Consider the following 14225-nt stretch of genomic DNA (forward strand, 5'->3'; position numbering starts at 1 on the left):
TTTTGTTTTAGTTTCCCCCTATGGATACTTCTAAGCTCCTATATATATATATATATATATATATATATATATATATAATTGATGAACTACTACAAAGTTAACCCAACGAAAAAACGTTGAAAAAATAGTGAAATTTTTCTTTAAAATACCAATTTTTTGGATCAGGGTATGGAAAACATGTTTATGTTTTTAGTCACTTTTAGGTTTTTTTTTTCTACAACTGCGAAAACTGACAGGACCATAGTTATATACTTACCCATTATAGTCGTTCAGTAGTGGCCCGAGGGGATCTGATGGGGTGGGTCCAAACACAGGGCCGACTAGACCCTCGGTCAGAGTCCCGGAAAAAAGCATCCCTGGGCTTATGGGAGAGTTTGCAAATCATTATTTGTGGTGTGGTGGCATCGGACGATGGGAGTCTAGGCCTGTCTGACGGGAATTCCCACCTCCCAAGCAAATTTTGAATGATGACGTCAACACACCAAATTCCAAGACTACTACAATCAAAATTAAAGGAAATGTTAACCTATCTAAATTTAATCTTTGTACACTACATTTTTCTTCATTATCATTATTATACTATTATGTTCTTGCTTTATAATATTATTAATATAGTATATCATTATTCTTATGCGTTTTTTTAAAAAAAATTATAGTTTATAATTTACATTAATATTAGCGTTAGTACTGTTATTCTTACTATACTGATGTCATTATTATTATCATCATCATCTTCCTCATTGTCATTCCCATCCTCATTGGAATGATAAGAGGGCGCTTCTGGTGGTGAAGGACGTGTTCTGATTTTTCTTGTGGGAATCGCTAATAGTCATATAAAAATCAGGTTTTATTTTTGTCATATTTATAAATAATTTAGAGGATTGATTAATTAGTGTTTATAGTTTAGCCTTGAGTGAGTTTTACGAATTGTGAGTTTAGGATTGTATTGATTTTTAGAGACTGAACTTTTAGGCCTTTGGTATAGACAAATTGATGTGTGACAGTATGGCTAGTGGAGGTGACGATACAGGAGCCAAAACTAAATCTAGGGCTAGGCTAACATCTGCAAGTCAATAATTAATTGATACTGCTGCTGGAAACCAGTTACATAAATGTGGTTCATGTGATATGTTGGTGTCTGATAGTGACAGGGGTGTTTCTTGTAATTTGTGTAATTTTTGGTTTCATTCTAAATGTCAGGGTATAAGTAAGAGTAAGTATGAGTGGCTTAGTAAGGGAGATTTTTTTTTATGAAAATGAATAATAACCTTGAGCAACTGAAGTCAGATGTTGAACAGATAAAATGTGAAGTTAAGCATAATCGAGAGGAGATAGAAAAAATGTCGACTATAGGATTACACGAGGTAAAGGCTGAAGTGAAAGCTAATAAAGCTAAACTGGATTTATTATGTGGTATTGATAGTACGCGGTGTATAAGGAGTGAATCAGATTCAGATTCTGTTGACGATACAGTTTTACCTTTGGATTTGAGAATTGAAAATATTGTTCAGATACGTTTGGACGAATGGGCTGAGAAAGAAAGGCGAAAATGTAATGCAATGGTTTTTGGTTTGGTTGAACCAGTTTCTGAATTGGTAGAGGATAAGAAAGAGGAGGATATGAGAGCAGTGAAGAGTCTTACCGAAGATTGCGATCTGGATTTTATTTTATGTTTCCGTATTGGAAGGAAGGATTTGGATAGACCTAGACCTCTAAATGTTTTTTTTGGCACTGAATCTGATAAACGTAAATTTTTGAGATTAACTAGAGTAAAACAATAAAAAAGGCAAAAACTATTTCGGTGTACCATGACCAATTGAAACCAGAGCGTGAAGAGTTTAAAAGACTAAAGTTAGAACTTCAGCATAGACAAGATAATGGTGAGACGGATCTGATTATTCGTAGAGGAAAAGTTATAAAGAAAAGGGGGAGCGTATTTTATATGAAATTAAAGTCTATTGAAAGCAAGGCGACTAGTAAAAGTATACAGAAAAAAGAGAAAAGTTTTTTTGATTTGTATGTACACAAATTGTGATTCTCTCTTTAATAAAATGGAGGAGTTAAATATTCGTTTACAGAAAGTATCATCTGATTTATTATTTATAACAGAAATTTTTCCAAAAAACGTTGCATATGAAATCAGTACAGATAGTTTTAGTTTAGAATGTTACCAGTTGTTTTGTCCGAAGGTAAATGTGAGCGGCACTGGTTTATATGTTAAAAATGGTATTTCAGCAACAGAGGTTGTATTTAATGGTTTTAAGGAGTCTGTGTGGTAGTTATTAGTTTACCACTCGATCAGAAATTACTTGGTGGCTGTGTTTATCGCAGCTCTAATAGTACAAGGGAAAATAATATTTTGTTAAATTTGTTATTGAAACAGGCGAATGATTTCTTGGCTTATTTTCTTTTAATTACTGGCGATTTTAATTATAAGAATATCGATTGGGTTAAAATGGAATCTCATGCCGATTTGGATACAGTTGATTTTTTTTAGTATATTACTGAGGAATTTTTTTGGTATCAACATTTTTTGGAACCCACTCGCTTTCGAGGGAGAGATGAACCAAGTATATTGGATTGGGTTTTCACTCGAGACGAAAGTTTAGTAGATGCCTTAGAATATGGTCCTCCTCTGGGAAAAAGCGATCATGCTGTTTTGTTATTTAGAATTTGTAGATATCCAACAATTGAAACTTCTACACTAACTAGGAATTTTTATAAAGCTGATTATGAAAAAATGAGGGAATATTTGATAAATGCTGATTTGGTTGGAGTTATTGAGGATTTATTTGCTACGGAGGCATTTTCTTATCTTACGGTCATTTTAAAGGATTGTATAAATATATACATCTTCGTAATGTTCAGAATACGAAAGTGAGCAGAAACAAATTGTGGTTCAATAAAGATGTGAAAAATAAGATTGACATTAAACACAAGGCTTGGAATAAATATCTTAAAAACAGGGATCAGAGATGTTGGAATAGTTATGTTGTGGCTCGAAATCAAGTTACTAATGAAGTACGCAAGGCAAAACATTCTTTAGAGAAAAAGATAGCATCGGAAGTCAAAGTTAATCCGAAATCTTTTTGGCAGTATGTAAATAGTCAAAGGAAGTATAAACCCTCTATTCCAGGCTTAAAAGATATTGTAGGAAAGACACTATCGTCTAATTTTAATAAAGCTGAATTGTTTAATGAATCTTTTACTGGGGTGTTTACCGTTGAGAATCTTGATGATATCCCTGTCGTAGATTTGAAGTTTGAACTACCGCCTATCGATTGTGTTAACTTTTCAGCTTCGGATATAATTAAGTATTTGAGTGGTCTTGATATTTGCAAGTCTCCTGGTCCTGACGAGATTCATTCCCGTATTTTAAAAGAAAATTCTGATATTTTGGGGGAAGAGTTGGCTATTATCTTTAATAAGTTTATGAAGGAAGGAATAGTCTTGGAAATATGCTGATGTTGTCCCGTTATATAAAAAAGGAGACAAGTCTGTACTATTAAATTATAGACCAGTAAGCCTAACATCTAATTTGTGTTAGACAATGGAAACATTTGTGAGAGAGGAAATTGTCATGCACTTTGAACAAAATTCATATTTCTCTGATGCACAACATGGTTTCAGGTCTGGCAGATCATGTGCTACTCATCTGTTAGAAGTTTTGAATGATTGGCAAAGATCATTGGATACTCAAAATTACTTTGACTGTTTATATTTAGATTTCAAAAAAGCCTTTGATAAAGTTTCATATGTTCGATTATTGTCTAAGTTAAAAGCATATGGAGTCGAAGGCAGATTGTTATATTAGATTGGATCATTCCTGACTGGGAGGAAACAGTGTGTTGTAGTAGAAGGAATTAAATCTGAATGGAAAGAAGTGGTTAGTGGAGTTCCTCAAGGTAGTGTTTTGGGTCCTGTACTATTTTTGGCCTTTATTAATGATCTTCTAGATTCCATTAAATATTCTAAAATGAAATTATTTGCAGATGATACAAAGATTTACATGAGTGTAAACAATAGAGACGATAGTATTGAATTTCAAAAAGACATTGATGCTCTATATAAGTGGTCTATAATGTGGCAATTACCTTTCAAATTGACAAAGTGCAAGATTATGCATTTTGGATATAAAAATCAGAATTTTAAGTATTATATTGGTGAAGGAGAACAAAGGACTGAATTGGAAGTTGTTAGTGAAATGAAAGATCTTGGTGTTGTTATAGATAACAGGATGAATTTCCGGTCTCCTGTTTCGCATGTAATTTCCATGGCGAATAAGAAATTGGGAGTTATTCATCGTGCATTTAAACATTTGGATTCAGATAGTTTTTTTGTTATTGTATAAGACATTAATTCGTCCAACATTAGAATACTGTAATAATGTTTGGGTGCCTAGATTCCTTGAAGACGAAGATAGATTGGAAAAATTACGACAAAAAGCTACTCGATTAATTTCTGAGTTAAGGGAATTGGATTATGAGAATAGGTTAATAAGATTAGATCTTCCAAAACTAGCTTATAGAAGGAAGAGAGCTTCGGTTATCCAGGTTTTTAAAATTTGTGGGGAGAACAAAGCTTTAGTACGAGGGTGATTAATGATTGGAATAATATGTCAGTTGAAGCTGTGGCTTCACGGTCAATAAATCAGTTCAAATCAAGACTTGAAGAACACTGGCTAAATCACCACCAGAAGTTTAAACCGTATGTAAGAGACTTAGACAGAGGGGCGAATAAGCATTATTGCTTTAGCTCCAAGATCAAGGTAAATCAAGGTAAATCAAGGTATAATCCCCATTATAAGGAGGATGTTAATGATGAGGAGAAGAAGAAAGACGATGATGATGATGATGGTGAGGAAGAAGATGATGGTGATTATGATTGATGGTTGTTGATGATAATGATTGTGATGATGGGGATGAGAATGATAGAAAATGATTGATGAGAATGATGATGATGAGGATGATGAAGAATGATGAAAATCATCCCTCTTATCCTCACCATCGTCACCATATTCATTCTCGTCCTCCTCACCATCATCATCATCCTCATGATGATGATGAAGAGGATAATGATGTAAATGATGATGGTAATGATGATGATGATGATAATGAGGATGATGGTAATGATGATTATGGTGATGAAGATAAGAATGATGAGGAGGATGAGGATGATGTGGTTGATAAGTAAGGAAGATGATGAGGTAGATGAGGATTGATGATGGATGATGATGAGGAAGAAAATGTTTTGGATAATGATGATGGTAATGATGATGATGATAGTAATCAGGATGATGATGAGGATGACGATAATAATGAGGATGATGGTAATGATGATTATGATTATGGTGATGAAGATAAGAATGATGATGAGGAGGAACAGGATGATGCGGTTGAAAAGTAAGGAAGATGATGTGGTAGATGATGATTGATGATGGATGATGATGAGAAAGAAAATGATGCTGATAAGGATAGTGAGGATAATGATGATAATAAGGAGGAGGATTAGGATGGTGAGTTTGATGATGATGAAAATAAGGATGATGATGATTATGCTTGATGATAATGGTAGTTGATGAGGGTGATCATGATAGTGATGAGTATGATTGATGAGAATTATGATGTTGATGAGGTTAATAATGACGACTGATGAGAAACATCCCCTCTGCTCTCATCCTCATCTTCATTCTTGTCGTCCTCCTCTTCATAATCATCCTCATGATGAGGATGACGATTGATAATTATAATTAATAAGGATGGTGATGTGGTTGATGATGATGAGGACAAGGATGATGATGGATGATGATGACAGATGATGATTGTAATGAGGATGATGATGAGGATGATAATGACGATAATAATGAGTACTATGATGATGAATGATAGATGATAAGGAGGATGAGGTTGATGATGATGGATGAGGATGATTAGTAGGATGAAGGTGATGGTGATGATGATAACAATGATTGGTGAGGATTGTGATGAGGGTGACGATAATGGATGATTGACCAACTTTACGTGTAAATTTAAACAATGTGGACTGGACCCATTTTACGCAAAAATATTAAATTTCTGGACACATTTTCTTAAATTTTTCCCATTTTTAGCTAAATACGAGAAATATGGATCCATTTTATGCATAAAATTACATAATTTGGACCCATGTTTAAAATGTGGACCCATTTTTTTTGTGGACCCATTAGAAAAACGGTGTGGGACTGTCCCAACAGTGCAAATAGCTGGCTACACCATTGATGATGACGAGGATGATGTTGATTGAGGATGAATATGATGATGAGGATGATGATAAAGAAAATGATGAAAGATGAGGAGGATGAACATTATGAGAATGATGATAACGACGATAGATAATTGATGATGACGTGATGAAAATGAGGACGATGACGATGGATGATTATGATGTGATGATGATGGTGATGATTACAACGATCGATGACAGTAAGGATGATTATGATGATTAGACAACAATGAGAATGATGATGACGATGATGAATATGATGACGATGATGAATATGATGAGGATGATGATGACGGATGATGATAATACTGTCATGATTGATGATCAATAGTGGTAATAAAAATATTATAAATAATATTATTATATAACAGTACTAACAATGTAATTCATTTTAATAAAAAAATATAATTTTAAAATAACAAGAATATAATATAGTAATATATAACATAATAATACTAATAATGATTTCAACAATAATAGAGGGTAAGCATAATACTACTATTAAAATAATGATATTTATATATTATATGTGCTTGCTTTGATAAGATTGTATTTTATACAAAAATAACCATTTTCCCCGCCAAGATAAACGCCATCTTGGAAATTGGCATTATTATCATTTCAATCAAATTTGATAAAGACAGTAACGAGTAACTAGTTAACATTTATAACAAAACTAGAAGTGACTAAAATAATGCCATCGTTTTTTTCAATTTACGCCGATCCGAGTCCAGAAATTGAATTGTTGGGTCTTTCAGAGCAAAATTTCGCGATTTCTTTTTTCAGTGGGTTTGTATTCTGATAGTTTATTATTATACATATAATATATATATATATATGTTTTATTTTATTTTTGTATGTATAACGTTGTTTTCAAATTGCTCTGATAACAATAAAGTTAATTTTACATTATAAAGATGTTTTACGCCAAAATGGCAGCCATCTTGGAATATTTTGTGATGGCGTCATCATTCCGATTAAATTTTTTAACGAGAGTGAAGAGTAACTATTTAGCCAAGTTCTAGTTACACTTGATATACATAGAATATGTATAAAGTGACTAAAAACATACATTTATTTCCCCTACCCCCATCTTAATTAGTCCAAAATAGGATATTTCATGTCAAAATTTCAAAGTGCTATAAAAAAAGTTGCCCAAGCTCTAAGAATGGGGATGATTTTTCTGAGACACTATATGATACACTGATTCAGAAAAACCAAAAATAAATTTTCCTTTACTTTTTTCCTGCTAATTTCCTACTGCACCCAGGCTATTTCTGGATCCATCTATATCACTATTAGAATGGGAGCCTGGTGGGGTAGGGGTAGGGGAAGGTGTGAAGGAGAAGTGTGAGGGATGAGGTGGAGAGGGGGAGTGCGAAGGTGAAGTGGAAGGGAATGCGCTACACAGCGTACCCAAGTAATAATAATAATACTAATAATAGTTGGATTTTTATTTGTAGAGTGCATCATGCGAAAAAGCCTCTGCGCTTGGTGACTGAGCTCTTTGAGTTTGACATTTTTGAAAAAAGTTGAAGTTATTTTATGAAACTAAAAAACCTATTCCTTAAACTAAGGCATGGTTGGTCGTTGTCTCCGAGGAGTTCATCCGCCCTTTGTTGAACTGTTTTTTTTCATGCTGCTGGGTGTCCATCCACCCTCAAATCGGCGGCCGCTAAAGACCACCAGATGGGGTTGCCGGAATTAGTCGCCGACGACTCGACCGGATGCAGTTTATAACGTCGTACCCAGGACACTATAATCTTGATCTACACTTACATACGCTTAAATAAACTAACTTAAATAATTGGTTAAACTATTCCCAAAATTTATAAGTGAAGGTTTTGGGTCAGAGGTCAGCAAATCAAGAAAACAGGAATTTCTTAAGCTTTGACTTGAATATATTCACACTTTTAGCTTCTCTTATGTCAGTTGGTAACTGGTTCCAAAGGATAGGTGCAGCAACACTAAAGGCTCTATCACCATAGTATTTCAGCCCAGAAGAGCGTCTGGTAAGTACATAACTGCTAGTTGACGATCGCAATGATGACATCGAGCGAAGATTTAGCATGTCGCTTATGTACACAGGTGAAAGACTATGAAGAGCTTTAATGTATTATACGTAATGAGATTTATCTTAAAAACTATCCTTTGTTTGACTGGAAGCCAGTGAAGTCGGTTTAGAATGGGAGTGATATAATGAAAACGTAGATTTCCTGATATAAGTCTAGCAGACATATTTTGAGCACGCTGCAATTTTGAGATTAATTTATCAGGAAGGCCATAGAACGCTGCAATATAGTCTAAACTACAAGACAGTGATGAATGCATGGGCAATCATCATAAGTACTTGTGGCGAATGCGCCGGATATTCGTCCCTGAAATGCTATAGATTTACAAATGCTGACACAATGCACCGTTCCGCTAACCTCCACCCCTTGGATATTGTTGCTATGGTCCTACGACAGTGTAGACGTACGCAGACACGTGCGTTACTACTATACTCGGGGCAGGGCGAAACACGTACTACTGGGCCTATTTCTGGATCCATTTATGTCACTATTGGAATAGGAGCCTGATGGGGTAGGGGAAGTGCGAAGGTGAAGTGTGAGGGATTAGGTGGGGAGAGGGAGGTGCCAAAGTGAAGTGGAAGGGAATGCGCTACACAGCGTACCCAAGTAGGTACACCAAACTATGTCACGTCAATTTGTAGATGTAGACGCGCCCACAACAGATTATAGGAGCAAACAAGATGAAGAAAATTCATTGAGATAAGATTACCAACCTGAACCTGATCAATAGATGGATGTCGTGAGAGAACATTTTCGATGCCGGCGGGAAAAATCTTTACAGCACCCCTGTATATCATATCCTGTGTAAACAAAAATAAAATTCTAATGAACGATATTCTAATGCAAAGTAAATGTTTCTTTTGTATTTACCGATACACTATGTAAGGTAGTCGAAGTTGTGGCGCCATCAAGAAGAGCTTTCATCCCCACCACTCCCGCCGGGAAAAAAACCCAAAAAATATACAGAATGTCAGACTCTAAAATTGATTAAACACGCCCTTCAAATGATCCATAAATTGAGTTTCTGGAACTTTTCCCTCTGGACCCACTCTGAGATGAGAGTTTCTGGCATGCCCCTGACCCCGCCCACGTATCCAGCTGTGGAAATCTGCCTTCAGCAGTCGCATATACCAGCCCCCACCCATCGGCGACATCTTCGGAACCCCGTCGTCCAAGCTCCGACGCCACTTATTTGGATCTAGTGCAGGGTTGCGGATTACTTATGAAGTGTGAAGTGTGAGTGGTTGGTTAGGTAGACATAAATAATGGACATTTCTGGAGTGTCGACCAAACGTAACTATTGATCAATCAGAAGAGCGCCAGCAACACACGCTCGTCCCAAACCCACACGTCACGTGCCCGTTTACGTACGTTTACGCGCTATCGTTTTGTGGCATTTACCAACAATAGGGAGCTTTCGATTGCACGACGACGGTAGAACCTAGAACGTAATGACGTCACTAAAAGTCATCTGCGCATGCGAGAACGTTAAGGTCACCTCGTCGAGTAGATTTTGGAACGCAATTTGGCCAAATCTACGTATGCAAGAACGTAGGACGTCCGGAAGGACGGTCACGCATGCGTGATTCCGTCTTAGCGTCGCACAAATCGAAAGCTCCTTAGCATGCAAGGGCGGGGCTTGCGGAAATGTCCATTTTGTTTGGGGATACTTCTTCATTGACAATGACGATCAACGTGTGGCTATTTTAAATAGGCCTATATTATCCTACCTTTTTTCTCCCGACTATTGACAGGACACCAGACGCGTTAAAAACACCAAGGTCACTAAAGTAAATATCAATATTAGAAATATTTCATATTAGAAATTTATTTACATATTCATGATTTACTATTGTAAATGATAATGATGATGATGATGATGATGATGAAGAATATTGAAGATGATGATGGTGATGATGATGATGATGATGATTATGATGATGATGATGATGATGATGATGATAATGATGATGATTGCTAGTTATTTTCACGTACTTTTCTATTAGTTAGGAAACAAAATTGAAGCCGGACACACTGCGCCGTACGACTATCGTATACGACAACGACTATCGGCAGACGAAACCATATCCATTTTGTTTGAGTGCATAACTACACGACGAAATCTGACTGTCAGTGACAGCAAAGAGTGGGGAGAGCGGGGCTAGTTGCATCGGGGAGAAGTGGCATCACAGGGGTTTTCTTTAAATATGAACATTTTAGGCTCTGGCAACCACACCCACCGTCTAATAGCACACAAATGTTTGAAGCGATCCAGTAAAGCTTGAATATTTTAACAAAGAAATCGTTATTTTTATCCATGTAAGTAAAATTTTGATGCATTGGTTTGGTATATAATTGCACTAAGATAATGTTCATGAATATCGTAAGTTAAGAGTTATACTTTTATAAACAGTGAACAGTATAGAAAAAAGAAAAAAGAAGAAAGAAAAAACTATTAATTAATATCCTTTTTTTTAATATTTTAACAGATACAACACTTGAACAATGGTGAGACGATACATTTTAAAGAAAAATAGAGAAAGGACCCAGAACAACTGAAGCGAGCGGCAAGCAAATTTTTATTGACCGAGAAACTCGCTGTGCCAAGTGTCGCATAGTGTGCCAAGTGTGCATAGCAGTGTAGCAAACTCAACAGATTAGAGTGAACAGGTTAAATAAGGGTATTGGGGCGATGATTATATAGATTATTCCATTTTTGTTAAGAAAATTGAAATTCCTGCTTTAGAACACACGCCATAATGTTATTTTTTTCTTGGGTAATTATCAAATGTTATAGTATTGAGGTTGGCCTTCAAAATATATTTGGTTGTTTATGTAATTCTGCTACTAGAGGTATTCAGTTGATATTAAAAAAGAGATGTTGATTTTTTAATGATTCAAATTGCCCCGATTAAAAAAAAGGTCTCGTAATTTCGAAAGCTCCGATGATGACAGTATAATAGAGGCAGTAGAGTATATTGGCCCTAACGGCCGCCCATACGAAAAGATCTATCAAGCAATCAGCACAGGAAAGATCTATAAATAAATCAGCCGGGTATTCATAGAGCTTCTCATCAGAGCTAAAATAATATTTAACCCTCAATATTTCTATAAAAATTAACTTATCTGTTATGATTTTACTTTTAGTAGTAGGGGCCTATGTCAATCTGATGTTACCCCTCAGTTAGTTTAGTTGAAATTGCATCTACTTTTCAAAAGATATTACAAAATTATAAAAAATGATGCAACCAGCCCCACTATAGATTGGATTCTCACTGGCGATCGTCGCCGTTGCACGCGCCAGTAGCATTGCGTTCTTCTTATTGGAACAGCGTCAGCCGACGGCCGTGTATATTGCGGGCCCGGAGCTAATTACCCAGTTTTAAACCACCCGTGGGGCGATTTAGCTGCTTTCGTCTGTTCGTCATTCTCCATGTATCTCTGAAAGTTACCAGAGCAGCGGCACCAAATTTCGCCATTACTGCCAACAGGTACACACTTTCCGTCATCATCAACCAATTGTATCTAAAATTTGAATTAACAAACATAATAATTATCATGTGAAAAGTTATGTTTGGGAAATGTTTAAGTGTTGAAAACTGCGTAGAGGCACCGTACCCATTTACCTCTGCATTTGGCAATATTCGAACTCCAGAACACCGCGCATCCAATGGGTCCAACGGAGAGCTTATGGATGGTACCATCACTTCAGTTGAAGCATACGCTATCTGGAATTTAATGAATATGATTTAGCAGGCCCGTAGGTAGGATTTTCGATGGGGAGGTGCGTTTTGCAACCGAAGCGGACCTTATGATGGGCGGCTGCCTAGGGATCCCCGCGAGGGTGGGGCGAATCTTCTGGAAGCTCTGACAAATTAGCATTTTGAGGGACATTTTTAATGGATTTCTAAATATTTATTACTAGAAATTGCAAATTGCAAGTGAAGTGGCTGCAAAGTACAACTGCATATAAATGTTCTTTGAACAAAATTATTTGTGCGAGTCAAGTGAAAATAATGAATAATAAAAAATATAACAAATAATATGAGACACGACCCATTGTCTATATTAAAACACTTCTCATTGGGTAACAAAGTCGTAATTTTTCATTTTTGTCAAAAAGTGTCTATAGTGATGAATTATTTTTTAGGTTTTTTTAATAAAGTTTAAAAAATTTCTATGTATGTGGAAAATGTAGGTGATTACCTGGGTTATAATTTTTATTTTGAAGACTGCATGGTCTAGGAAGTGTACATTTTTTATGGGGCAAGTTTCCATGGGCGGGTTTTCTAGGGGCGAGTTGACTGCCAAAGAGGGTTGCCAAAGTGCGAGCCAGCGTGTCATTTGATCACAAGTGCGAGACATCACAAGTCTGAGCCAGCGAGCCATGACGTCACGACAATAGATACGAGACGTTAACGAGTTGTGCGAGGTATCGGCTGAGATTTGTGGCGAAAAAACAACTATAGGTCTAATAATGAATTATTGTGATGTTAAATAGACAATGTTAGCTATCAAGGAGCGACGTTGTTTTTCATTGGGACCTTCGTCCCTTCAAGGCTAAGCCTATATAGTGAGAAACCTAGTGTCGAAAATTAAAAAAAAAAAAAAAAAAAAAAAACAGGTTTGCGAGATAGGCTTGCCCGAAGCAATTTTATTGCATTTTCTGGATTTTTTTTGTATGCTGAATCCAAAAATGCAAGGGTCCATTTTTTTCGATATCGGAATTTCAAAATGGCTGCCATTTTAAACCATAAAAAAAGACCATAACTCTACTATTAAAGCAGATATTGACATAATTTCAAGTGTTAAACCTATGTTTTCAATGTCAGCCTATTTGATTTTAATATTGTCATAGACCATAGATAGCGGCCATTTTGAATTTCAAGATGGCCGACCGTTTTTCAACAAAATCTCCCTGGAAAACAGTTATTTCAATTATCATGGTGTTTACAACAATATAAATTACAGTGCATGCCTCACCTCTGTGCCTACAAAGCCAATTACACACAAGGCGTTTATGGGCGAATCCATTTTGTGCTCAAGGGGTATGTTTAAAATAAATAAATTCAGGAAGAAATTACAAACCTTACAGAAAGGCTGTCTATCATCAAATGAACTATAAAATATACACAAATACATATACATGTGACTTAAACTTGCCTGCACGGTATACCCGATAATACACGCAGGGTATGTATGGGCGATTCCATTTATCCTTGAGGGGTTTAAAATTTTTAAATATATGCATGATTCTTAAGCTTATGCTGCACACAATTAGGCGTCCAAGATGAGTTTAACCGCCACCAATGTAGAAACAACGTCTTTGTTACATCTGGGTACACACAGGCACCCTGTTAGGCAGTATGCTCCACCTCAGGATATAGGGATTGGAGATTTAGGGAGTGGAGTTTTTGGTCGTGGAAAAAATCCTGCAACACTGACAGGAATTGAACCCAGGACCCTGGGATTGAAAATCAAGCATTTAACCACCAAGCTATTCAACTCCAACCTTATGCGGCTGCACTACTGTACACTGCAAAGAGAACGGCGCCAATTAAAGTATACAATCACGGAATGAGAAAGTTTAACTGGAAGTGTAGTAAACGAGTATCATTATTGTATAACAGAAGGGAAAAACCAATGAAATGGTGATGCAGTAGTTGATACGGAATGATACGGAAGACGTTGAATAGAAGTAAACAATGAGAATAATCTTCAAGAACTACTGTATCACCATTTCCTTGGTTTTTCCCAACGGCGGCGAGGGGCCATTAGCCCACCCACTTTTCTGCTGGGAGGGCCCCCCCCCCCACTTTTGTGACTGTTACCAGTACCAGTGACAAACATTTTACGAACGCTGCAATGTCATTATTATTATTATTATTATTA

At 36.2% G+C, this 14225-nt stretch overlaps 1 protein-coding gene and 1 long non-coding RNA gene across 2 annotated transcripts in view; one reads left to right on the forward strand and one right to left on the reverse strand.

The window, feature by feature from the left end:
- LOC117106345 (medium-chain acyl-CoA ligase ACSF2, mitochondrial-like) overlaps nucleotides 1-12064 on the reverse strand; it is a 15511-nt gene extending 3447 nt beyond the window's left edge. The window contains exons 1-4 of the mRNA XM_033247717.1: nucleotides 11960-12064; nucleotides 11710-11858; nucleotides 10064-10118; nucleotides 9047-9133 (exon numbers count right to left, since the gene is read on the reverse strand). Coding sequence (XP_033103608.1) covers nucleotides 9047-9133; nucleotides 10064-10118; nucleotides 11710-11858; nucleotides 11960-12037 — 369 coding nt within the window. The 5' untranslated portion in view covers nucleotides 12038-12064. The remainder of the gene's footprint in view (nucleotides 1-9046; nucleotides 9134-10063; nucleotides 10119-11709; nucleotides 11859-11959) is intronic.
- On the forward strand, nucleotides 792-11846 carry LOC117106346. Its single transcript, XR_004445049.1, has 3 exons — nucleotides 792-844; nucleotides 10340-10652; nucleotides 10823-11846. It is a non-coding gene; the product is annotated as an uncharacterized LOC117106346 (long non-coding RNA).
- Nucleotides 12065-14225: the final 2161 nt, after the last annotated feature.

Source organism: Anneissia japonica, unplaced genomic scaffold, assembly GCF_011630105.1.
Source record: "Anneissia japonica isolate Jap-2015-1 unplaced genomic scaffold, ASM1163010v1 scaffold284927_len164819_cov98, whole genome shotgun sequence".
Lineage (NCBI taxonomy): Eukaryota > Metazoa > Echinodermata > Crinoidea > Comatulida > Comatulidae > Anneissia > Anneissia japonica.